This window comes from Ursus americanus, chromosome 19 (assembly GCF_024610735.1).
Source record: "Ursus americanus isolate L20-20 chromosome 19, mUrsAme1.1.p, whole genome shotgun sequence".
Classification (NCBI taxonomy): Eukaryota; Metazoa; Chordata; class Mammalia; order Carnivora; family Ursidae; genus Ursus; species Ursus americanus.
In genome coordinates, this window is record NC_142145.1 from 26,129,990 (window position 1) to 26,156,803 (window position 26,814).

General features: G+C 37.4%; 1 protein-coding gene and 1 pseudogene across 12 annotated transcripts in view; one reads left to right on the top strand and one right to left on the bottom strand.

Moving 5' to 3' along the window:
• Positions 1–26,814, top strand: part of PIAS2 (protein inhibitor of activated STAT 2) — a 117,010-nt gene that overhangs the window by 65,067 nt on the left and 25,129 nt on the right. For 4 of the 12 annotated variants that reach the window (XM_087869840.1, XM_087869841.1, XM_045790010.2 and 1 more), the window contains 5 exons: positions 20–153; positions 1,998–2,169; positions 8,608–8,747; positions 13,492–13,529; positions 16,222–18,808. In XM_087869840.1, coding sequence (XP_087725966.1) covers positions 20–153; positions 1,998–2,169; positions 8,608–8,747; positions 13,492–13,529; positions 16,222–16,404 — 667 coding nt within the window. In that variant the 3' untranslated portion in view covers positions 16,405–18,808. The other 8 variants (XM_087869845.1, XM_045790011.2, XM_045790014.2 and 5 more) reach the window with 8 other exon arrangements.
• Positions 7,151–7,527, bottom strand: LOC123787361 (small ribosomal subunit protein eS25 pseudogene; annotated as a pseudogene).

The window sequence follows — 26,814 nt, forward strand, 5'->3', positions numbered from 1 at the left end:
CTTCTTAATTGGTTTATAGGCTTTTTATGGAAATTCTCAATGACTGTTCTGATGTGGATGAGATCAAATTCCAAGAGGATGGCACTTGGTGTCCAATGAGACCGAAGAAAGAAGCTATGAAAGTGTCCAGCCAGCCGTGTACAAAAATAGAAAGTATGTGCAGAATGGCCACAGAGAGCAAAGCAATGAGACTCCTGCAGCATTGTCTTTATTGTTAACTTTGGCCACTAGAACTACGTTCGCAGCTCAGTTTGCGAACTTTACCTTTTGATCATCTGTTACATATGTAATTTCCCCCAAATGATTTTTAGTCTTTCCTTAAGAAATGTGCTAAAGTTTATACCATCTTATAATTAGCTTTTTCATAGTATATTTTTATATGTAAAGTAAATGAAGCAGTCATCTAAAATTATTTTAATATATGGTGTTTGTTACAAAATGAAAAGTTATAAATGACATTTTTACGGACAGTTTTTCAGGATCGTTTTTAGAGTATCTTTTGGGGGAACTGCAAGTGGAGGTGTTTAGAGAGGCCACAGAATCTGTCAGTGGAGGATGGGGTGTTCATCGATTAGTTGCTACAAAAGTGAGCAGATTATTTCCGTTTCTTTGTGGAAAGGAATTTGACCATTGCCTTGGTTACCTAGGGTGTATACTCAGCCTTCAACTCCCTATACCCATCCACACTGAGTGGGGAAACTAAGGGCAATTACAGTAATTGAAACCTGTAGGTGAACCTAAAGTTTTCTTTTTATCTGACATAATTCACTCACTGCATTTAAGTTTATGCTGACTATATTTGACAGTCTAACAATGTAATGAATAATGGGTACTCAGAGTAAAAATAAAAGATCGATGTCAATATTAATCATTCTCCTGGGGCACTTGGCTGGCTCATTCGGTAGAGCTTGCAACTCTTGAACTGAAGATCGTAAGTTCAAGCCCCATATTGGGCCCACGTGGAACCTACTTGAAAAAAAATTCATTCTGCTGTGATTGTTACTGAACCCGTAGGTAGAATGATCAAGGTTTCCCTCATCTTCAAGAAGAATAGTGATTTAGTTGATTAGTTGCTGCTTTTCCATTATTAGCCGGCATTAGTTTTTTGTTAAACAGATTACGGGGCATAATGATTTCTATGAAATGGTGAGTTAACATATGGTATATGTGGCAGAAGGAGGACATAAGTGATTAATAGATTGTTGATAAGAAAAGCTTTAGGGGCTGCCTGGGTGGCAGTGTTGTTAAGCGTCTGCCTTTGGCTCAGGGCGTGATCCTAGCGTTCTGGGATCGAGCCCCACATCAGGCTCCTCTGCTATGAGCCTGCTTCTTCCTCTCCCACTCCCCCTGCCTGTGTTCCCTCTCTCGCTGTCTCTATCTCTGTCAAATAAATAATAAAAAATCTTAAAAAAAAAAAAAAGCTTTAAATGTCTGAATAACTTAAATGAGAAGTTTGGAGTTTTTTCAGCTCATCACGATTTAAATTTTTACCAAGTTCTGGCTTATGGTGAGGGACTTATACGTTCTCTGACATGAGTACCATTGCTTTGCTAGAATGGAAGTATCTGATTCTGACTTAACAGTGTCATACATCTGTGAGAATACACAGCCTGTGAAGCCATGCACTCTTAGCCTATGGCTGGAGATTGGACCCTAACCCTAGGCTGTCTATAAAATGACTGCTTACCTGGGGAGACAGCATGAGCCGCAGAATCTGAACAAATCCTTTGGCAGTACCGGGGACGTAAGAGCATGCTGTCCGAAGGAGGCTTTGACCCTCTGGCAAGGCATAGAGCTTACTCCTTCTCCCCAGGTAAACAGTCACTTTACAAACAGGTGTCTGGAGTTAAGGAGTTAGTGTTTATCCATTAGGCAGAGTATGTGGCTTTACTGGCTATATATTCTCCTGGACTTGCTGCACAGTTAAGACTCTTATGGTTAGAGTTTATTTGTGTCCCACCTTTGATTTTTTTCTTTACTTCTCTTCCCTACATCAGGTTCAAGTGTCCTCAGTAAGCCTTGTTCAGTGACTGTAGCCAATGAGACAAGCAAGAAAAAAGTGGATGTTATTGACCTAACAATAGAAAGCTCTTCTGATGAAGAGGAAGACCCTCCTGCCAAAAGGAAATGCATCTTTATGTCAGAAACACAAAGCAGCCCAACCAAAGGGTTTGTTAATTTATAGTTCACTATTGCTTATTACACTTGGAACTAACTGTTCTTGGTACAGGTTTGTAAATGTCTTTTGAGAGTTGCATAACCTTAGAAGGCTATTTTCATTGGCGTTTGTTAAGTTGAAATATTTTCAAGAGAGCACCTGTTTAAAGGAGAGAAAATTTTGATGAAGAAATTATTACCATCTTTGGGAAGTGAGAGTTGAAGTCTTCTCGTGTCTAAGTATTTATTTCATATTTGATCCTTTTTTGTCATTTTCTGGAACCTAAATTTGGCATCGCAGACCAACATGAGTAAGCCTGGTGTAAAAATGGAGTGTGGCATTGGGAATCTGACAAGTGTGGATTCCAGTTTTGATACCGTTGCTTACTCGTTCTGGGATCTTGACTGAAATACTTGTGTGAGCCTCCTTTTTCTGCTCTGTAAAATGGGGTTAAATAATGCCTACCTCATAAGATGATCGTCTGGTTTCAATAAGATAGAGAGCTTAGGCTCAGTGTCAGGCATGCGGTAGTCTTTCAATAAAAATTGGTTGCCTTCCTATTTTCATCCTCTCCAGGGCAAACTGGGGGCAAGTAAATGCGTTCTAGCATGTATGTTTTATGACTCTTGTGGTAGAAGCTATAGCTGTTTTATGTAGTAAGTGATAGCTCTAAGTATCTAGCAACAGGTGCTTCTTAGAAATTTTGAAATCTTCAAGTTAGTAGCAGAGGGTTTTCCTGACATCCCATAAACAAACTGTGTTAGACTTGGGTGTGCCGGTCTTGTCCTTTGGGCCTCTCATTGCACTTATTTTTTCTAATGGCTTTGTTGGGGTATAATTTATATGCCATAAAATTTTCCCATCTTAACTATTAAGTTGCCCAGTTCATTGATTTTAGTAAATTCAGAGAGTTGCCCAGTCATCATCACAATTCAGTTCTAGAATATTCCCAACACATCGTAAACTTCTCTTCATGTTCACTTGTAGTTAATCCCCATTCACACCCCAAATCTAGGCAGCCGTTCATCTTCTTACCATCTCTGTGAATTTGTCAGTTCTAGACATTTTATATAAATTGAATTATACTCATTGTATTTTGGTTTAAGAAGTCTAGAAGTTGTAGCTACCCAGCTCATTCCATGAAATCAACTTAATTCCCAATATCCAAATGAGATTTACGTATTAACAACCATACAGAATGAAGCTGGCTCACAATAGAAAGACCAGTGAAAATTCTGAATTCAGTCTTAGAAAATCATTTAATTATATTTTAAAATGGTATCCATTACCACAAAGTAGGGTTCATCCAGGAATTCTTTATTGTTAGGAAATACATTGATAAAATGGATCGTGTCATAAGGATGACTATATAGTCATCTTAATGGATTCTGGAAAGGTATTTAGTTCATTAATAGCCATTCCTGGTAGAAACTCTTTGAAATATCAGAATCCATTTAATGGTTTGAAGGGTTTACCACCAAAGCTGATTTATTCTTAGGCTGCATTAATGAAAGAAGCATAGTGTCCAGGATATATACCCACACTACTTTTATTCTGTTCAATGCTAGATGATTTTTACTTAATATCATTTTAGTCAGTGTTGATTATGAGAGGATGGGAACAAGGTGGTAAATAGTGCATACTGTAGCATGGTGGATGGATGGGTCTAAGGACTGAAGCTGTTAAGCCAGGACAAGAGAATATATAATATGTAAATATGTGAATATCTTGTAGTTCTTAAAAGGGAATCATTGATTAAGTGGATTAAGTTTATTCTATGTTATAACATTTGGGAGATCTAAGTCCAGTGGAGGGAAGATAACATGGAAAGACTTTCCATTGGAGCTGAACACTAGGAAAGTTGATGTTTTGTGCTAAAATTTAATATTTTCTGTATTGAGGTAGAGTGGATGCCACCTGTCCTAGTGGGTGTCATGGAGATTCATGCTATGGTTATATCATCTCTAATCCCTTCCAACTCTTAATGCTTTTCCGGTTTTGTTCTTGGTCATCCTTTTCATATTGTCTTGTGGCTCAGCATCTAGAATTTTCATGGTTTTCCTCTGCTGCGTAAGTTTATCGTGGGACTTCTTGGTTGATGATAGTAAGCGAATGAGAAAGAATAGAGAATGAGAAAACAGGACAACTTGCTTTCAGGTACATTCCAGAGAGCAGTTATTTTTTAAGAGGTATTGTTTTAGTAAAAATTGTTCTTTTCTTTTTTTCTAAGATTTATTTATTTATTTTAGGGGGAGAGAATGCATGCGAGTGGTGGAAGGGGCAGAGGGAGAGGGAGAGAGAATCCCAAGCAGACTCTTTGCTAAGCACAGAGCCTGACGTGAGGCTTGATCCCACAACCCTGAGATCATGACCTGAGCTGAAACCAAGAGTCAGACGCTCAACCGATTGAGCCACCCAGGCACCCTTAGAAATTGTTCTTAAAAACAATTTTACAGTTGTTTTATAATCAAGAGGTAGAATGCATTCCACCTAGATATAACTTCTGTTAACATTTTGATGGTAATCCTTTTAGCCTCTCTCCTTGAATACCTACTCTAGTCCTTAAATGTGGTGGTCATATAGTACCTGTCAGAAGAGACTGGCACCTTAATCTAAGACTGTTAGAAAAACCTCTGATATTTTTCTACATTTAAGATAATTTTAAATATTATGTCCCCACCCCATTCCCTGAACCATGGAATGATTACTTTGTCACTAATAAGGTATTCTAAAGACAGGCATAGAGAAGTATAGAGATAAGTATTTCTGTGGATTAAGACTCATTTGGAATTGGTAACAAAATTCAGTCTTTTTTATGTTTGTATGATAAAGTGGGAGCACACAGGGGATTTCAGATTTATGGATAAAAATTCAAGTTATTGAACTGTTAACTCATTTTCAGACATCTAAGTCTGGGCCAAGTATGATGAATTCAGTGATCCAGTACACGGTCTGGAATACTAATATTTGCTCTCTAGCAGTGTCCTAGCAGTTTACCTTTGTGCTGTGATGTTATGGATAAAGCTAGAAAAATTTAAAATATATATGTACACATGGATAATGCATACCTATGCCTGTGTGTGTATTTGCCAGTCCTGTGAGGAGGCAGTAACATGTTACAAACTTTAAATTTTTTTATTACTTTATAGTTAAACATTTTTATACCCATAATTCCATCAGAAATAGCCATTTACATTTCTCCATGGTCCCTGTTATTCTGTATTTATAAATACATCTATTTTTTGCATAGATGTTAGAATCATTTACCTTTCTGAATGTAGTCCTTGTGAACATTCTGATTAGAACCCAAATCTGCTACTAGTGCATAATTTGATAATGGTCACAACCGACTAATTTACCGATTCTATAAAAATGGAATTTGTATTAATGGTTGCAAAGTTCAGGTAATAGAAATTAATCTACACAAAATAATTTAGTCTTTTAGATGTTTGCTAGGGTTTTAGATGTTGACCTAATAATTTATACCTTCATTGGATTTTGACATTTTCACATGTGAATTTTGTATTGGAGAAACAAGGAGTAGTTACTTAAAGTTTCATGTTATGAGAACAGAACCTGTGCAATAATCAGATGTTACTATGGTGATAGACTGTGTCTTGGGACGCTGACTTGATGCTACAGGTGTAGGTAATGGAGCTGGGGAGGAGAGTGAGTTTTGTTGTTGTCTCCTATAAATCTGACTCAAGTTCAGAGGTCAATTCAGGATCAAGACAAAAGAAACTTTTCAGTGTGAGATATCAAAGGAAGAGAAGGCAGAGCAGGAGGAAGGTAGGCACAGGCATGTGCACATGTGTGATGTGTGTGTGTATCTTCAAAAGCTTGTCTCTTACATTTAAAATAATACGATTAAGATATTAGTACTACGAGACAGCCAGAATAATCAGAGCCACTTTAACCCCCTCCTCAGCATGAGAATACCAGTCCCTCTCCTTCTTAGCCCCTGTCCCTCCCCCAATTACAGATACACATTCCTGTGTGGGAGGTAGGATCGTGTGTAATTTGAAAATACTTTTGGTGATTACCTGTTGTACTTTCATCCCTGTAGAGGACCACTGTTTTCAAACCTCTAAGAAAAGATGTGCTTTAATACAACATAACTTACTTGATTTCATCCCCAGTTCATTTCTTTCCTCCTCCACAGAGTCAGTCTGTTCTAGTATTGCTTACCTCCTGCTTGTGGTTTTAGGTCTCCAAGTAACATCGGAGGCCAAGAAGCCTTCTGATTCTAAGCCAGGCAGGTTGCTCTTTGGATGATGACTTCCATCTTCAACTACCTCTGGAAAATGTGTTTGAAATACCAGGCTTCTGTTAATTTTCTCAAGCATGTTATGTTTCCTATAGATCCATTTTTAAGACTTCTGAACTCTGACCTGTGTTACTTATTCACTATGCTGAGAATAACCTAGTTGCCAAAACAGCTATATATGTACTCTCAAGATGACTTCATTTTCCAGTGACGTCTGTATTTTTGACAAAGAATATAGAGTAAGAGCTACACAGGATCCTCATGTCATCATGCAAACTAGTTTTAGAATGACTCCAGTGTCTAAATAGGTTGTGATTATTTCAGTGGTTTGAGATTTAAATTGAGATCATGAAATAGTTTTGTCAGTTGTTTAGAGTATGAAAAGTGTCCTGCAACTATGTAAGCAATACTTATCGCTAGTATGTAATAATCGGAGCAGTAAGCAGAAGTGTTTCAACCAAAGGAAAGGGCATCTGGAGGTCCTAGTGGTCATCTCAGTCTAGCTTGGTGACCATGGTGCTCAGTTGCTGTTGGGTTTACTTTCTTCATTTTTGTAATGATCCCTTCCCACTACATAATTCTGTGCCTCTCTCATTAAGCTTACAGTAGTTCACCGGCAGTGCTTTGGGTTGCTAACATTAATGTCCCTGTGCCTCTCCTGTCCCCTCTCCTTTTTTTTATTTAATAAATTTTATTTTTCAAAGTGTACAGTTGCTGGGACCTGTTTATGCATCTTTACTAGCAGTAGAGGTATCTCCACCTTTGGTATTTCTGGCGTAAATCACTTGAACGCCGTGTTTTGAAAACAGCTTAAGGAGTCCTTTACTACGGAGTTCCTGAAGGGGGCTGCCCTGGCCAGGGAATTGTGAATCTTCAGTTTCTCAGAGACAACTGAGGTTACTAGCTTATAGATGGGAACTTCCATACAGAGTTTGTCATATGGGGCCCTTGTCAAACAAGACCAGGTTATTATTGATCTTAGGTTCCAAACTCTGCCTTTGGACTGTTCCTATTTGGTTTTGGCCCCAGATTTGTTCACTGGGTCTTTATCTTTCTTGGCTGACTTTCCTGCATCTGTTTTCTTCTTGTCCTTGGGTGACATCATGAAGCTCGGAGAGCAGCTGTTACCCCTGCAGCCTCGCTTAGATGATGGACAAAAAAGATGGCCACCAGCAGCCATAGAGTCCCTAACATTACTTAGTTTCTTGTGTACATTCAAGATGTTTTTCTTGTGAGGTTCTAATTGTTGAGCTTGGGCAACTTAAGAGAAAATGAAGGTTAAATAGATAGAATGCCAAGTCATCTCTCTTTATTCCTGACATTTAAAAAAAGATGATTAATTATACTGCTTCTTGAAATTATAAAGCTGATTTTATATATATTTTATATATATATATATATATATATGGTGTGTGTGTGTGTATATGTGTGTGTGTATATATATATGAATAAAACCAATTATAGTGTATTTTTTAAGTGTAATTTTTATTCTTAGCATGATTAGTTAATTTCATAGTCTATAAACCATTTTAGAGTAGATGGTATCATAGTAACTTAACATTTTTATTTTCGGATATTTTGTCTTAGATCTTGAGAAATCATCTTATTCTAATTTCTGACTGCTGCCTATTGTCATCAGGTTGGCTGGCTTTAGGATTGGCTATCTTTGCTCAGGTGATTCTCAGATAAGATTGCTGATAATTAACACAGTTTGGGTTAGAATGAAAGAGCTTCTGGTTTAGCTATAGTAAGTAGCTTCACTTATAAAGGTGCCATGATTTATGTCAAATCTTTGGAGTCCTCTTTTATTTCTAAATGTCTTTATAGATAAAATTACTAATATTCACATCTGTGTTACACATACATTTATAATAAGAGCCTATGTACAGTATATTTCTGTTGTGGATGACAGTTTTCTGTATTGCTCCAGCACTGTACATGATGTTTTAATGCCAACTTGCTCTTACGTCACAGCTGCTGCTGCGAGCCAGCGTACATTCATGTTAAAATGAAGACTGTTAAGAGAGAGGAGAGTAGAGTGGAGGACTGTGTAGTGAGTAGCCGCCGTGTAGTTGTGTTGAAACTTAGTGCACTTACAGCTGAGAATGCCCAGTGGTGCAGCCCTTGTCTCCTGTGAACTAACAGCCAGATTGTTTGTAATTTCCCGTGCTATTTAAAACAGGGTTCTCATGTATCAGCCATCTTCTGTAAGGGTGCCCAGTGTGACTTCGGTTGATCCTGCTGCTATTCCGCCTTCATTAACAGACTACTCAGTACCATTCCACCACACGCCAATATCAAGCATGTCATCAGATTTGCCAGGTATGTGAAGAGTTATTGTACTTTGTTACCAAGTTTTATTTATTTTTACTCTTAATCTGTGGAGCAAATGTAGCGTCAAAATTTAAACAGAAATACTAAGGAAATTTGAAGGCTTCATTTAAAGGTAGTATCTGTTTTAATGCATCACGTTCATTTCCTGTCATTTTAACTACAGACCAATCTATAGATTCCTGATGATTGGAAATATAGTAGGATAGTAGGAAAATTTTATGGACTTTACTCTCCCTCCTAAGGAATTTGTACTCAGAGATATTTTCTTTATCATAGAAGCTTCACAGGTTCAGAAGATTATTTTCTCATGATCTTCTTGGTAGTCCGTCACAGCTTCAGAACATAGTGCGGTAGAATGGGGTTAACGTTACCCATAGCTTTACCCTGTGGCCTTTTATCCCTCTGTAAAAACAGGATCTACCAGCTGCTTCCTTAGAGCACTGCTTAATATTTAGGGATATCTCTTAGGTGTATATTAACATTTGAAAAGTTCAGTGCTGCTTGAATTACCTTAGAACCAAGGCCATATTATAAAATTTGGAACCCCCCTCAGCCTGTGCCGCCCACTTTTCTTCCCTCCATAGCCATTGTTTTCGTAGACATTTTTTGTCAATCAGATTTGAGCAAGCTGAAACCAGTGCCTCTTGTATTCATGACTTCCCTTTTTTCTGAGGGGCCCTTTTGATGGAATACAGTTCCCTTCTCCTGTTCTTAATTTTCTTTTCTAGATTTGTGAAGTTAATTTTGACCTACAGTTTATTTTTTTACCCTCTCAGTGAGGTCTTTATTTTAAGCATGGTATATATTCTGTTGGGCAAAATTTGTGTTGTTGAAACAGTCGGTAGTTGTGTTATCTGGCCTAGTGTAATCTTGCCACTTGAAATTTATTCGGATTATTCGAATAAAATTTAATCAAGACAAATAGACCAATAATAGTATCTATCAAAAATTTTCAAAAAGCCAACTTAACTGTGTTTACTCCATATGTACTTGGGGAATTGGTATTTTAAAACATTGTTAAGCCCAGTCGGCACCAATTAAAAATTATTTGTTGTGTACAAAACTTGATGCCAAGATGCAGGGGAGGTTTCATGGTCCATAAGACAGACGGAACTCAGAGATACTTAATTCCTAACTGCCGTGTTTTCCTTTAACTTTGTCTAGTTTTAAATGAGGTTGCAGAGTGTCCACATATCGTCTTAGTATGTGTTATAAATAAGCATTCTGGAAGAATTTGTGTTCCTAAAAACCTTGAAATACAAATTAATGCTGAAAAACCTTTTTGTTTACTAAAGCGACCCTGGCCATCTAGGAATAGCCACAATTTATGAATCACTTGCTCTGTTTTCAAATTATGTGAGTCTGGGAGAATTTTTATTTTAGGGAATTTACGTTAATTCAAAATTTGGGCATAAAGTGAGACTATTTATAAAATGTGCAGATTTAAGAAACAATAAGGTATGTTAACTGTGTATTTTGTAAAATACATTTCAAGTTGGTATTAAGGAACTAAGACTAATATGCAGGGCTGATATTTGGCCAGTATAAACCAGTATGGGGATACTGGTTATTGAGGTGTTCAAGTGCTTTCTTACCAGTTGATAAATTGATCAGAATAGAATCTATTGTATTTTAGAAGAATTACCAGTTTAACATCATCTATGAATTATGTAGCAATTACTATATCTAAATAGTTTAGTTTTTACTTTGGTTTTATTGTTAATGTGCTCTTTTGTAGTTAGCAGTTATTTTGGGGTTTTTGTGCATAATTTTTATGTAATTAGTCCTATTGTGCAAAGTTTTGATATTTATAAATTTAATAATTTATAATAAAATATTAAATAGAACATCAAGAATGGAGAGATGACAAAGTTTTAATACATTTCTTAACATTCCTTTTAAACATCATAAACGTGAATCTTCTGAATCTGCAGGAGAACAAAGAAGAAATGATATTAATAATGAACTGCAGCTTGGAACACCTCCTGATACTGTGCAACAATGAATACAAAATAAAACAAATAATTTGTATTTATGGAATGGAAAACAGCTTGATTATTTCAAGAAAAAATATGACTGCCTTATTATTGCTAGTGCCATATTGTCAGGTGTGAATGGTGCTCAAAAGTTGTATCATTAAAATTGGAAAGTGCTAAACATTTACATATTTAATCATGTAGCAATCATGTTTTGTTAAAGTTCATGGCTCAAGGAAAATGTGGTGTTATTAATAAGACATGTAGAGTCAGTTTCACATAAGCACTTAAAATCTAAAAACTACAATTTTATCAGTGTTAATAAAACAATATTTAGAATGTACCATCAGAATTTTAACACTGCCTGCTTTTTAGTTAAAAATAATTGAGCATTTTCAACCATGAAATACTTAGGTGGGCATAAAAATATATCAGTACAACATGCTGCAGTTGAAACTTATGGTGAAATAAGAAAACAGCATTTTACTAAACTACAAAACAGGGCAGTAACATTTTAATCCATATTCATGAAACTCTATCTATTTCATATAGGAGTTTTAATAAGTATACTTAAAATGTGAGATGCAAGACTTTGATGATAGTTTAAAGTTTCTTGTCAGAAGAAATAACATCTGAAATACTGTATCAGACTTCAGTGTTAGTGTTTGAGAAAAATGGTTTCAGTGAGAAATATTTGACTTAAAACATTGATTTTGTGTGGAGAGCATCTGTGTAATGCTAGGGACACAGTCAAGAGTTTCAACCAATATTAGAAACATTTCTAGTTGTTTTATTATGGCATATTATAAGTCAACCCGTATTCCGTTATCCTTGGATAAGGTGTCAAAAGATACAGATGAAGTAAATGTCTTAAATCTTTTATCAGTATATATTGACTGGCACACGTGAAATGATCATCAAAAAGAATTAAAGTACATCTGAAGAGCTGGGAATTGAAATAATGAAAATACGAAGAATCTTTGCACCTTGATGGGCAGCCTCCAGTGTTGGAGCTGCACAGTTTGAAAATTGTATCCGGCCTGTATATTTATTTAAATTGCAGTTATGAAGTGGGGATAGTTAAACATTTAGAAAATGCGTATTTTTGAGTGATTTGGCTTTCATACACAATATTGCAAGAGATAATACTTTCTTCAGCTTTATAAGAAAGGTTTAAGTTATTCAAATGGACCGAGTGATTCAACAAACATTAAAAGTGGTTGAACATATAAAATTAAGTAGGCTATAAAAAGCAGAAGCTATTATAAAAAGAAAAATGTTGCACCATTTGAAGCAAAACCAAATTAATAAAATTAAGTCAATTAAAGGACATGCTAATAAACTATCTTTGTGACTTAGTCAATAATAAAAATGTTGAATATATAACATTCAGAAGGTATTTTAAGGGCTAGACAGATTTTGAATTATTGTTCAGCAGAAGCAGAGGATTTACTGAATAATATCATTAATGTGAAGAGAAACTCTCAGCTGACTGAGGTATGTCATGTACTGATTATGAGTATAATGGGGAAGTCATTGGAAAAATTAATTGTGATCCCCTTTGTCCAGTGTTGGCTCAGACTCCCTTGTGTCATACAGCTAGTGACAGGCATACGGAGTGAAAAGCTGTATCAGCAGTTTTTAAAAATGTTTTAGAAACTGAATGATTTCTTTCAAATGATTGGTGCTATAGCTTGTATCACTTGATAAGCCTTTTTATCATATCCTTACAGATTATAAGGGAATAAATAGACTTTAAAAGAGGTGTAAATTACTCATACTGGTTATTAAATATTTTAAATATCATTTCCACAAATATTCTCTATTTTGAGTAACAGTCTAATATCAGACTTTTATTCTGTATGATTGTTATATTTGAGGTGACATTGAATGCCAGCATATAAAAGTTCATAGAGAATTAAACAGAAATTGGCCTGTCTCACTGACCTATACCTAGTAATTTTTTTTTTAATGTTTTAAAATTCAGTCAGAGAGGTTTAGGGGGACTGATTTTGAAGTTTATTGCTAGACTTTTCAGAGCCGAAATTTTTTTTATTTATTGTTATAATTTTAATACTTCAAAATTGTATTACTGGGCAAACTTTTCCACATTCCTGTTTCTAAAGCATAATTGGAGAATCCCAGATCTTTGGTTTAGAAAACTGCATTAGCTTATAACCCAGTAATCCCTACTAAGATTTGACTTGTTAGTGAGCAGCAGTTAGCCAAGTGCTTGCTTTGTGCAGAGCGTTGAACTGTGTACGACTCTTGATGTGGGGACAAGGTGACAGAGAGCGATCCATGAAACAGACATCTGTTTGAGAAGTGCTATTTTAGATGAAGCTCAATGTGGTGTATTTCTAAAAAATAAATGTGAAGTATCTTAAGAGCCTAAGTATGTTTTTTTTAATGGTCCGAATCCAGATCATTCTCTCATCATTTTTATTGCTTCTCATTCTGTTAAGTGATGAAGGGGAAAAGTTTGCTTTGGCTAGTCTTATTTCTCTGGAAATGTTTGGACTGGTCCCTTAAGTCTCTGGGAGGTGGTTTTTCCAGTTGTTTTGTGAGGGAATATGTTCATTTTGGCATTTTATGCACTTTAAATATCACTGATTGTGGTATCGAACTTCTCTATGGTAGAATGATAAGCACTTACCCAAATGTTTAATGACTCATGATAAAGACAAAATGGTTTTGGGAAATAATTCTTGTCTCCAAAATATGAGACAACTATTAACAAAGCATTTTTGTTTTAGGTTTGGATTTTCTTTCCCTTATTCCAGTTGATCCCCAGGTATGTATCCTGAATTTAAGCAACTAATTTGTATTTGATTGTTGGTTATGTCATACTAACTAAAGATGACCAGTTGCATAAAATCAGGACAGTCGACTTTCAGTTACTTAACTTGATGGAAAGGAATTACTATATAAGTATTTCACAATTTTATTTAGAGGAATAAAGTTGCTGTTTCTAAATTTATCATATTTTGACCGATACCAGAATTTTTAATTATATTTTATTTAGTTTAATATAATCAGTTGGCATTTTTTACAAGCGCTTGAGTGATTAAAATGAGGGGAAGCAGTGATGCGCGGAAGTTAAAACTTCACAGAGATTATTTGTGAAACACTCGTTCTATATGTAGAAAAGAGCGGAAGCTGGTTCAACAGGCTTGAATCATGAGCTTGATTCTTCCTTGTGTTTAGAGGCAGTCAGATTCAGACTTTGGGGATGCCCCAATCTAAAGTTGCTATAAACCAGTCATTCCCGTTTTTTCTGTCAGCGATAAGAAACTCGCGTAGCCCAGAGTCCCAACATGAAGACCTGCAGTAAGCCTGGACTGACAGGCATAGAGCAGAGGCAGAGCAGAGGAGGGAAAGGCACGGGAGAAGCAGAAGGGGGAAAGGGACCCAGAGAGACTTGGAGAGAATTGCCAAGGGTAGGGAGGGCCAGAGGAAGACCCACAGACCACTGCTTCGTAGGCCACAGAGATTGCTAAATCTCTTGTCGACCTCCTATGTCAGGGTTCTATATCTCATCACCAAAACAGCACTGGAAATTTGGGCCTAGGGTAACACGTACAGAATGAGGAATTTCTTCTCACCTTGAGATGACTTTGTTACATCAGTAGATCCTTAGCAAAGGTAGCTATATGTTTTTCTAGGAAATGGAATCTTCAGGCTTAAAATATTACTGATTTTTGTGAGAATCATCCTTTAAAAAAATGACGTTGGAACCCAGAGGGTTTTGATTTCATAGTGCTATTTGGCATACTTAGTGTCAGGCTAACTTCTTTGTTAAGCCAGTGGAAAGGTGAGGTGGTGCTTTCAGTTTTCCTGAGAATCCTTAGATTTGTTCTCCTTACCTCCGTAGTGCCCCCTTAAGCCCTGTTATCTTTGTGCTGATATGTGCCAATTACGCATGAAGACTACAGAGTTGGAGGTGAATTGGCTGCAAGTTGAGTATTATAATTTACAGGGCCTATTGATAGCAGTACTGTGGTGTCTAGCATTCATCTTATAAATAAGAGAGTACCTTTTTATTACCAGGCAGTCAAAAATGGCCTGAGAGGAAGTAGAGATAAAACGTAAGTTTCTGGGCTTTTTTCCAGATTGTTTTCTCAATATTAGTGGAAAATTAGAATTGATTTGATTTTAAAATAGTTTAATGCCTTATGATTCTTCTTTCTTTAGAGCTTCTCAGAAGCCTTTTAAGAACTATTCCTCCCCCCCCCGCCCTTAACCAATATCCCTTTGATCTCTTTGTGCATGACGTTCGTTTTATTCATGAACCAAGACCATAACCCATCCTAACCACTAAACTACTTTTTTTTGGTAAGGCAGCCTGAATGTTAGTTGTTGCTCTTCCACTGACTGGCAGTGTAAGCCTGGGGCTGTCATTGCCATTTTAAGGTCTTTTGGAAAATCATGTAGTTGAAACAGCTTCCTGTTTGGTGACTTAGTATGTCTAATGATAGGCTGAAAAGTTTATTGAATTGATGATACTGATAGGATATCTTTACTGATCTTCTTTGATACAGTTAATCTAAAGACATACTTTTAGGACTTCTCCTCTTGTATATATTGGACCTCACTTACTTTACTGAAGTCAGTGGTGCTGTTTCTCACATAAAATATTCTTTGGTGACATAAAATAAAGCTGTTAGCTCCTGTCTTCTCTACTTCTCTTGGACGATATTAGAGTATTAAACTCAGGTCTGAATTTGGGAGTCAGCGATCAAGATGGTAAAGAAACTTGAAATATGAATTCTTGGAGGGCGGGTATCGAGTCTCACAAGGAAGATTAGATCAGATCTCCTTTAAGATTTATTCCAAAATTTTGTGATTATGTGGGGTACACCTTTGTTCTGAACATCCCGTGATAGCTGCCATGAAGTCTCTATTTTAGAATGAATGCTGTGTTCCTGATTACACAGGTATCATTTCAGAAAGTATGTCCGAAGGATTCAGATGGCACTATTGAGTTAATCAGTCTTAACATTATTCCTAAAGGTTCTGATTGATACTAAATTTTGAAAGAATTATTGAATTTTGCATTGGCATTTTTGCTTAATACCATTGGAAATAAGTATTTGCTAGACTTTTTGATGTGATTTAAACCAAGTGTAAATACATTTAGTGAGCAAATTCTTTTGGAGGTTAAGTATGAGTCATAATTGTGGGGCCAATATTTACTATTAAATAAGTTTATTGTTGACATTTTTGTACTTGTACCTATATACTTGGTCAACAAACAAATCCTACAAGATTTGAGAAAATGAAAAATATACTGCACTCATTAAACAGTAAACTAGCTAACTAAATTCATGCCACCTTCCATCCAAAGATGTGAAGTTTTGAGAAATTTCTAAATCCCACTGGGATTTAAATATGTGGCTATCACTTGTGCATATCTAACAATTTCTAGTCTCTTTATTTAAAATCAATGTAGCCTCTTCCTCATCGGCATCATTGTTTGTTTCAAGCAGTACTGTCCTCCTATGTTTTTGGATAGTCTCACCTCACCCCTAACAGCAAGCAGTACGTCTGTCACCACCACCAGCCCCCATGAAAGCAGTACTCATGTTAGTTCATCCAGCAGCAGGAGTGAGACAGGGGTCATAACCAGCAGTGGAAGTAACATTCCTGACATCATCTCATTGGACTAAAGGAGGACTCACTCGGTTCTAGGAATCATTCATCAAAACTGTTCTTTCTTGGATCTCTGGTCCATGGAAGCTATTTTTTTGGTTACAATTACTTTGATATTTATTGAAACGTCAAATGGATTCTTTTGCTTTCTGAGAGATGAACACAGATGACTGCAGCAAGAACCAAATGACATGCAAGGATTTTTCCTACTCATGCTATACTCTGAGCATCAGATACATTCAGCCATAACTGTATCTTCTCCAGAGACGGATTTCAATTTCATATGTTACTGGATGGATTCTACACACATCGGTTAAAATTTTTTTTGTTGTAATAAACAGCAATAAAATTATGTAAATATTCAAGTAAACTTTTTTCTAACTAAAAGATGTAATCAGTGATTCTAAAATGACAGCAACTTTTGTTTAACCTGATGTGAAGGAAAAAAATACATGGAAAGAAGTCATGTTTGCTGAATGAGTCCTTTCCACGGAGATTTGTCCTGTTTCATCGAATAATGAAGTCTTGCTAAGTGTCCAGAGCTTGGCTCCACTTTTCTTCCTGCAGTTCCTCTTTTCTTCCTGATTCCATCAAAGAAAAATGGCCTTTGTGTTACTTATTTTTCCCTGGTTGTCATTTACACTTTGATGTTGTTTGCTAGCAGTTGCAGAGGGAGGTTCTGGGATTCGGCTGCTTGGTATCAGTGATTGTGCTGAAGAACACTATGCAGATTCTGCCCTGACATAATGTGTGTTATTTTTGGTAATTGTACATTCTCATTCTAGAGATTTCTACAAAATTGGGCTTGCCTTCTCAAAAAAGAAATTCTGTGCAGCCATTGAATATTGAATGAAATGTTTTTGGAGCAACCTGTGGCTAGACTGTTCATTAGAATTTTGTTCACACTGACCAGAAACATTGAGAGCTTTGAGGCAGTAGAACAACAGATTTTGGGAAGGTGGGATTAACAAAGTTTAATCTCTCCCTGGGAATTTATTTTGCTCATTTATTTTATAGAATAATATACAAATCTTTGCTGAAATTGTTCACATTTTAGTGACACTAACAAAGCAGATATGATTTAGAACTCTGGTCACATTTCTCACCAGTACAGTCTCAGTGATGATTTTCAAACTTAATTAGTAGACAAAAACAACGGCAAGGCACGGGGACTGCATCGGATTTCCTGTTCCTTTTTTTACAAGGAAATCTTTCCTGATACCACGAAGGACATACAGAGTTAGAAATATGTGAATTTAAAGTAAGGAAGGTCTGGGGAGGATGGGCCTGCAGCCCGTCTTGAAAACCACTCGCTCAGAGTGTGTTTGATTTTAAATCCCTCAGGAGACCGAGTTTTACCCTTAGAGGAACATTTCTGTCCACCTTTTATATTTCCCTTTGTTTCATTTGGCTCCCTAAATTTTTGAGTTCTCAAGGAATTAATACTTTTCTAATGTTTATCTTTCTCTTCCTAACTGTATCTACTTTAAAAATAAAATACCCTTTTTAAGAAGGACTAATCTGATTTCTCAGACCGAAGCGCCCAGACGAAGAGTACCAGTCCAGCTAGAACAGGGACATCTCACATTACTTGAGGGTTGGTGTAACTCCAGGAAGCTGACTTGTCACTGCTCGGTGGTTTTTGTTTTTAAACACCTTCTCAAGTTTTTATGGCCGCTGTGCTCCTTTTGAACTGATTTAATTTCATGTGATTTTCTACGTCATCCCTCCTTTGGCAACATCATCCCTTAAATTAATATATTATTCCTTTTGGAGAGCTGCTTACTATTAAAAACGTGGAAACAAACCGGAATCTTCTTGCAGTAGTTGCACCATCGTTGCCAGTTTTACCTTCTTAGTCATTAGATTTCCAGTCCATGTTACAGGACTTTGGTCCACATAGGGAATTTCCTCCTCGTCAAATTTTATGTTGCTGCTCTAAATACAGATGCAATCTCTGTTAACTCTGTAATCAGATAGAAAACGTAACTCCGATTTGTGTGGTATAATTTGTTAATAAATAAATGATGTATATTTGTTACCATTTTGTTACCCTTTAGATTTTCAGACTCCCCCTCCCCAGTGTAATCAACAAAGTTTTATAAGGTTAAATGAAAATATATTCATAGAAATTATTTACTTGGTTCTCGTAACCGATACCTCTGTGCTTTTATAGTTGTGCTTTGTTTCCTTTTTACTATTTTATGTGAACAGTTTTAGTGTTCATTTTTGGTGCTTTATACTGAAATTACATAAAATTTAATTTATACAGGTGACTAACATTTTTAAAAATACACTTTTAAGTTTGTGATCTTAACATTGGGGCTTTTATGTATGTATCTTTGAAGGTGAGTACTCTTTATGCTTTTGCCTTACAACAGCAAGATCATTAAGTCATTATCCTTTTTTTTTTTTTTTAAAGCACAGTCACCCGATACTTCTACTGAGACTGTAACTTTTTAGTAGTTTAGTTTGCTTGCCCAGATTTCTGCTTAACCTAGTGCAATGCAGTTTCAGAGGAGGTGGTCTTAGCGGTTACGTAGATGTTAGCCAACCAGTGATTATGTGGAGTATCTTGTTTAAGGAAAGGAACTGCATACTGCAGCTACTAGTTAAAAACAGAGGCAGCCTGTGGTTTTGATCCTTATCCGCGCAGAAATGTTAAGGGCTTTCCTTGATTTGGTGACTCCCGCCATAATTGGTGCTGAACTTCGCAGCTAAACTCTGCTTACATTCGCTAGCTTTCTGACCCTTAGGTGAGCCACTTTAGGATTTTGTAATTTCCATTTCTGCCCAGAAGGTAAATATACTTGGCATCTGTCATAGGATAATTATAAGGCCAAATGAAATAATAGCGTTAAATTTAGGTTATGTGGCATTTATCTTATAATGTGCTTCAGGAAAGCTAGAATGAAAATAGTATGATTAGTGGAGGGTTTTAAGTATAAGTAAGTTGAGCCATAACTCTTGACATAAAGCAAGTTTCCCTAGGGTAGAATCTTTAAAGAGTTTGAAGAAAGATTAAAATGTTGGATTTTAGGTGAAGTGGTATTCAACAGAGACTGTTCTGATGTTAGACCTTTCAGGCCTTCTGCCTTCAGGCCAGTCCTGGACACTAGTCACTTATAACCAAGTTTGTTTTTCTTTTGCTAATAAAGTATTCATTAGTTACATGTTGTCTTTTAAAGTAAATTTGATTTTTACAAAGCATTAGTTTAATTCTCAGATATGCTTTTTATTTCTCTTTAGCCCCCAATTGGTACAAAAGCACTTAAACTATGTACTTCCCCCCCCCCTTTTTTTAAGTTAGCACTTGTTTTCCTATTTTTTTTCATTTTGAAAAATGCAGAGCTGTGCGCCATTTAAACTTGGGTGTGATGTGTTTTGTGGCCCTGGGTCCACGTGCTGTGGGAGCTTATTGTCAGTAAGATCAGTGATTGCTCATTCAATCTGATTCACCATTTTTTCTGCTGCAGTTCTACATGAATATGGTGAAACTTGTGGGAAACAATTTAAGAATTCCTCTGCTTTTTTAAGAGTCTGCTGCTCCTGTCAAATGAATGACTGGTTTGTAAGCCCCCCTTTTTTTGTTATTAGGAGCCACGGTCCCAATTCGTAACAGAAACAAATAAAGCTATATAAAAGTGCCCACTCTTCTCTAATGCTTGCCTGATTGAATAATGTTTTTGTTTTTTCTGTTTATGTCAGTAATACATGCTCATTGTGGAAAAATTAGACAATACAGAAAAGTATAAAGAAAAATAATAAGCACTTCGATATTTTTGCATATTTCTTGCCCATCTCTCTGCTCCTTGTGCGTGTTTTTACATAGTTTTATTTATTCTCAATATAATTTGTGTCTCGGTTTTTTTTCTCAGTCTACATGTCAATTAAAAACTGTCAACTTTTATTAATTGCTTGATAGTCCATTGTATGGTTGTGCCATGATTCGTTTCACCTTTCCCCATTGGACATTTTAGATTGCATCTCATAAAGTTACAGTGAATGTCTTTGTGTATAAATTATTTCCTTAGAATGAATTACTAGAGATGGAATTTCTGGGTCAAGAATACAAACACTTTTGTAGTTCTTGATTCACTTATCCAGACATGAATTTACTGATTTGTACTCCAACCGTATGCTATGAGAAGAACTCTTTAACCATATTTTCCAAAAATATGTACCTTTCCTCTCTCTGCTGGCATCTGCACTAAGACCCTCTACCTTTCTGAGCCTGGTGAGCTGGGCTGATTTGGAAGTACTTGGCAAAGATTTTCCTGGGCTGTCTCAGTTTCAGCTACATCTCTTTGACATGTTCCAGATACACCTGCTTAAGGGTATCCAAATAATTTTTCACATAGTTTTACTAGCCTTGTGAAATAGCCCGTTGTCTATATTTTCTATTTTTAGTTAGAAGATTTTGACTTTTTTTTTTTTTTAAACCATTTGTACCTAGGGCCAGCCCTTAGTAGCCAGCTTTCTTTTTTCCTCTTTCTGTAGGCTCCATTTTGGGCTTTCTGAGCTCCCCACAGCCAGTAGGATCTCCTGAGCCAAAGGCAGTCCACCCAAACTGGAAGAGTGGTAAGGCTGACCAACAAAAGCAGGGCTGAGCTTTGCTTGTTTCGCTTTGTATTCTTTTGTGTTTCCAGTGACTTGGCGTCCTAAGGGCAGCTCTGTGGCAAAAACAAAAAACAGAAAAAAACCCGCAAAAACAGATTGCTATCTCAAATGTTCAGGGTGTATTATTTTCTTGATTGGCATATCACATAATTTCCCAGACTGCTTTTTATTTCAGAATGGCTTTTAAAGCTTCTTCATTCTGTGTTCTCAAAGCTTAACTCTTTCAAGTGAAGAAGAGAGTTGTGTTATAAAATAGAATATGCCTCTTACTTTGGCCTTCATCAAACTATTCACATGTCTTATAAATGTGTGTGGGATAGAGTAGAATAAAAGATTTGGTCCCAGGCTTCAAAGGGCTCCTAATCAGCTTTTCAAAAATCAAGGATTCTTACTTACTAACAGGCATTGTGCTAAGAATTTTACAAAAATGTCTCATTCTTTACAATTGCCCTACAAAGGAAAGTGGTATAGTTCTCATTTTACAGATGAAGGAACAGATTTAAGTAAGTTTCTTAGTGGACTTGGGAGTCTGAAACAGACCTACCTCAAAAGCCCTCTGACTAAACGGAAGTGACATTAATCAGCTAGGCTATCTAGACCTAAGATTATAAGAACTGATTTTAGGTGATGGCCACGGGAATAAGGAAGGAGTGGACCCTGGAGCCATTCCAGAGGAAGACTCCAGATTCAGTGGCGTGAATAGGTAACAGGAGTGAGGGGCTGAGTCCATTTCTCAAGCCTGGGTAACCAGGATAATGGATACGTTTACAGAGAGAGGATGCAGTTAAAATGGACATTAGTCGTTTAGGAGAGGCAGTGAGGGGATTGATGTTAAGCATGAGATTTCAAAAGGGAAGGGCCTGTGAAGCTCATGTTTGTTTTTCTGCAGTCTTTTGAAGATGTGCAACCTTCCTTCGTTGTCTGTTTTCGCTTTCACTGGTTTCCATTCTGTAGATCTTCCAGTCCCTCCCAGTTGCCCATCCACTCTCTGCTAAAGCATGCTCACTGCATCTCCACCTTTTCTGTGGATTTTTCTCTTCCCTGCCTTGTCACCTTAAGTCTGGTCATCCCCTGCACCTCTCACCAGTGTGGCCGTGTTCACATTCCACATAACTTAACAGGTGGGTGGTTGCTGCCCTTACTCTTGTAATTTCTAAATAATTTCTCCCCAGGCCTCTGACGAAAATCTGCCCCATGTGCAGCACGTGCGAGGTTCTACTGTTAGCTGCTTTTACTCTTAACCAAGTAACCTGACCACGTCCTTGGATTTGCTGAAGGCTTCATTCACTTCCTGACTCAGTGTTTCTTGCCATCTCTTAACTTTGTAGTCATTCTCAGTCTTCAGCATTTTGGCAGATGATCCATCCAGCAGTCTAGCTTGTGAGATTTTTGGTTATCTCTGATATTTTCCTGCACTGAAACACCCAACCAATATTTAACCCCTTGTGTTTTCTCTGTACTTCCTGTCCACCTTAGACTGCTCCTCCATTATTGCAGCCTCAAAAGTATCCCAGATCCCTCCTCCAGGGTCACCCATCCGTCCTTTGATTTGGCATCAAATGCTTCTTTTGCCCATTCTTGTTGATTATTACAAATGTTACTCCTTTTCAAACCACACCTGTCTCAGCAGATGACCTTGCTTCCTAATGCACTCAGAAGATTCAGTTTGTCAGCATAATTTCTCTCCACATGTGCCCATCTTCATTCTTCAATCCAGTCTCAGGATGAGGTGGGCCCGAAGGCCAATTTAGCCCCATGGACTTTTGACTCTTGTCTCCTGCCATCTTCAGGACCTTTCTTCATCACACTCCCTCTTTTCTGAATGTCTTTCACCTCTCTGCTGCTGCTTTTGGCTTACAGAAGTGTTAGTCATCAAATATGAGGTCCTGTGTTACATGCCAGGCATTGTATCAGGCATTTAGAACACAAGGTAGATAAATACCTACCTTCACCAAAGTTGTAATTCAGTAGAATAAAGATGAGTGAAATAGGGAGATGACAGTGCAGTGGTAAAAGGCAAAATAGAGGGTGTTAGAGTAGCACATAGATGAGGCAGCTGATCCGGTGGAGGTGTCCAGTGAGTAGGACCGTGGCAGTTGATTAGTTGTCAAGAGAATTGACAGTGCTCAGAATAACTGCACATTTGCTAAGGAATAGGAGGTGTGTGAGAAATCATGCAGGGCCTTAGCAGTGAGAAGACACTGAGAAGTTCTCATGATCATTAACCGTTGATGAGCAGCACTGGTTGAGTTTGGTATGATTGTCTCCATTTTACAAATGTGGAAACAGCCCGAGGGAGAGTGACTTGCCTGTGGTCATGCAGCTTGTAAGTGGCAAGGTAGGCTTCAAATTCAGCTTTTAACCACCTCAGGCCGCCCATGGTCATTCTATCTAAAAAGTAGGTATTTCCTAACTACCCTTTATCATGTCACTGTTTATATTTCTATATGGCACTTATCACAACCTGTGTTTATGTGTTGGTTCACCTTGTATTGTCTTTCCCTTACTAGATTGTAAGCTCCGTGAGGGCAGGAGTGGTCTCATTTCACATGCATCCCAGAGCCTAACAAACAAGGTGTGTGGTGCATAGTAGGTGCTCAATAAAAATTTGTAAATGAAGAAGTGGTGGATAAATGTTTGTATTTGACTTGTGCTGATAGGGTAAATAATTTAATACCTGAGAAGCAGGTGTTCACCAAGAGAGGAAAACGAGGAGATACATGTTTGGGGCAGATGGTAGAGGTGACACATGCACATGGGATTTGGGGGGAAGTCAGTATACTGACCTAGACTCCGGAATCTTACAGGGGCAAGCACTGGGAATGGGGAATTTTAGGGCAGTACACACTGAGGATAATAATGTATAAGTAGGTATTGTATTTAAACCTGAAAGTCTAAATGACCCCCTTACAGACTTGGCCTCCCATGTGCATACATGCCTGGGAAATTCTGTGGGTAATCTATATACATAGGACCACTCATCTGGGTCAGGTATGCCACACTGAGTTACACAATACAATTGTAGATGGAATTCTCCTGTATCAGCCTCAGTCTCTCAAGGCAAGTAACTTGACCCATGTCGTCATTGGAGTCTGTACTTTGGAACTGGAGCAAGAATCCATTAATGCAGTGTTTCTGGAAATCATGCCCACATGCCATTAGAGGAGCAACAGGCCTATCCTACAACGTATGGGTGGTATTGAACCATGAAAAGGCAAGAGCTCAGCCTGTAAAGTCAGTGAGTGAGAAAAGAGCTAGAAAAGGAACACAACAAACAGATAGAGAAGGAGCACCTGAGGTAGAATGGAAGTCAGGAGTGATCTCACAGAGTCCAAAACAGTAGAGCATTCCAAGGAGAAGAGAGTGTCAGTGGAATTAAAAGCTTCTATAATACAAAAAGTATTCATTAAAAGAACTAATTTCAGAAATACCATATTTGAATCTGTACCTGCTTGATTTTAACAGCTTTGTATAAACAAAACCTGCTAATCAAGCTATGACCCATTGCTTTCAATCGCACTGATTGTAAGATGAAGCTCATTAAATGTGGGGGAGGAGTGAATATGCATCCTGGAATTTAAGAGTAACAATAATCTGTATCTGCCTTCAGTTTTCTCAGCCTGGCCGTATCTAGTAATTTCACCAAGAACAAGTTCAGTGGAATGATGAGGGTAAATCTAGGCTGCAGTGGGATGAGGACTGCAAAGTACAGAAATGAAGTGTGCAAATATAGACAACTCAGCTGGCTCAGATGAAGGGTGAGGCTGGAGAAGTAGAAATGCGTATTTTTTTTTTTTTTTCAAGATGGGAGAAACTCGAGTCTCATGTGTCAGTGCTAATTACATAGTGAGATGCAGTCTGTAGGAGAGGGGGAGGTGAATGTGGGTAGTGCAGTAGGGGTTGGCCAAGGTCATTGGTACATTTAGGTCCCTGAGCAAGAGGGGGAACTTGGGATCCATATCAGAGGCAATGGATATGGACACAGTTGTGTCAGTTAGCTGAGAGTGTAATGTTTTCATCTAATGGTTTTGCTTTTATGTTTTTGAGAACCAAGTGAAATGACGAGTTCAAGAAGTGGGAAGGAGATGAGAATTTAGGTACAAAGTCAACAGAGATAGAAATAACAAGTTTTAGGCTGTGGAGAAAGGGGATTTTTGTGCACTGTGGGAATGTAAGTTGGTGTAGTCACTATGGTAAACTGTATGGAGGGTCCTCAGAAAATTAAAAAGAGACCATATGATCCAGCAATTCCATTTCCGGGTATTTACCTGAAGAAAAAATACAAATTCAAAAAAGTTATATGCACCCCTCTGTTTGTTGTAGCATTATTTGCAATAGCCAATATATGGAAGCAACCTAAGTGACCTTTGGCAGATTGAATTGGTTCAATAGATGAATGGATAAAGATGTGTACACACACAATGGAATACTATGCAGCCATAACAATGGTGAGATCTTGCCATTTGCAACAACATGGATGGACCTAGAAGGTATTGTGCTAAGTGAAATAAATACAAATGCCATATGATTTCATTTGTATATGAAATCTAAAAAACCAAAAAGCAGAAACAGATCTATAAATACAGAGAACGAACTTGTGGTTGCTAGAGGGGAGAGGATGCAGGTATGGGCAAAATATGTGAAGAGGATTAAGAGGTACAAACTTCCAGTTATAAGTTAGGGATGAAAAATATAGCATGGGGAATATAGTCAGACATACTGCAACAATTTTGTATGGTGACAGATGGTGGCTATACTTATGAGCATTTCATAATGTATGTAATTGTTAATCACTCATTTTATACCTGAAACTAATATTGTATGTCAACTATACTTCAGTTAGAAATTTAAAAAGAAAAAAAAAAAGACAACAGAGACGGTTTGAAATAGTCTTAGAATGGGAAAGAGAATGATCTAGAACAGCAATGAATTAGACACTATAGACTTACCAATGGCATCCATTTCTCTGTGGGACTTTTCAGCAGTGCTCATTGGTAAAGTCTACTTATTCAAGGATGGGTTTTTGTAAAGGTGCAACAGAAGAATGACAGGAATAACATCTTGAGGATGCTGGCAAGTAGTTGACACGATGAAAGCTCAGCTGCCATCACACTCCTGAAATTATTCTTGCTGAAGTCAAAATGTACACATAAATTGTCACGTTCCGTGCACTTGACTTTCAGCTTCAACATCTGCATTTGACACAGTCTCTTCCATTCCTTGGTTTTTGTGACAACACAATTCTTTTTCTGACTTCTTCAGGAGCTCCTTTTCTTCTCTCTGCCCTGGAAATGTACATGTAGGTGTAACTTTGCTTGGTTGGCTGCCTTTCCCAGCCACTTGACTCACGTTCCTTGTTATACTCAACTACTCCGCTAGAATGTAAGTTCCACGAGGGCTAAGTTCTTTGTTTCTTTTGTTAACCACACTATTGCAAGTGTCTAAGATAGTTTTACTTTATTTTATTTTTTTTTTAAAGATTTTATTTATTTATTTGACAGAGATAGAGACAGCCAGCGAGAGAGGGAACACAAGCAGGGGGAGTGGGAGAGGAAGAAGCAGACTCACAGGGGAGGAGCCTGATGTGGGGCTCGATCCCACAACGCCGGGATCACGCCCTGAGCCGAAGGCAGACCCTTAACCGCTGTGCCACCCAGGCGCCCCAAGATAGTTTTACTTTAAACCTATGCCATTATATTTGAGGCAACTTTCTTATAGACAGCATGTGGTTGGTGGTTTGTTTTTTGTTTTCTGGTAGAACCTCTGTTGAGCTATAATTCACATATAGTCTTCGTTTGCGAGGGCTG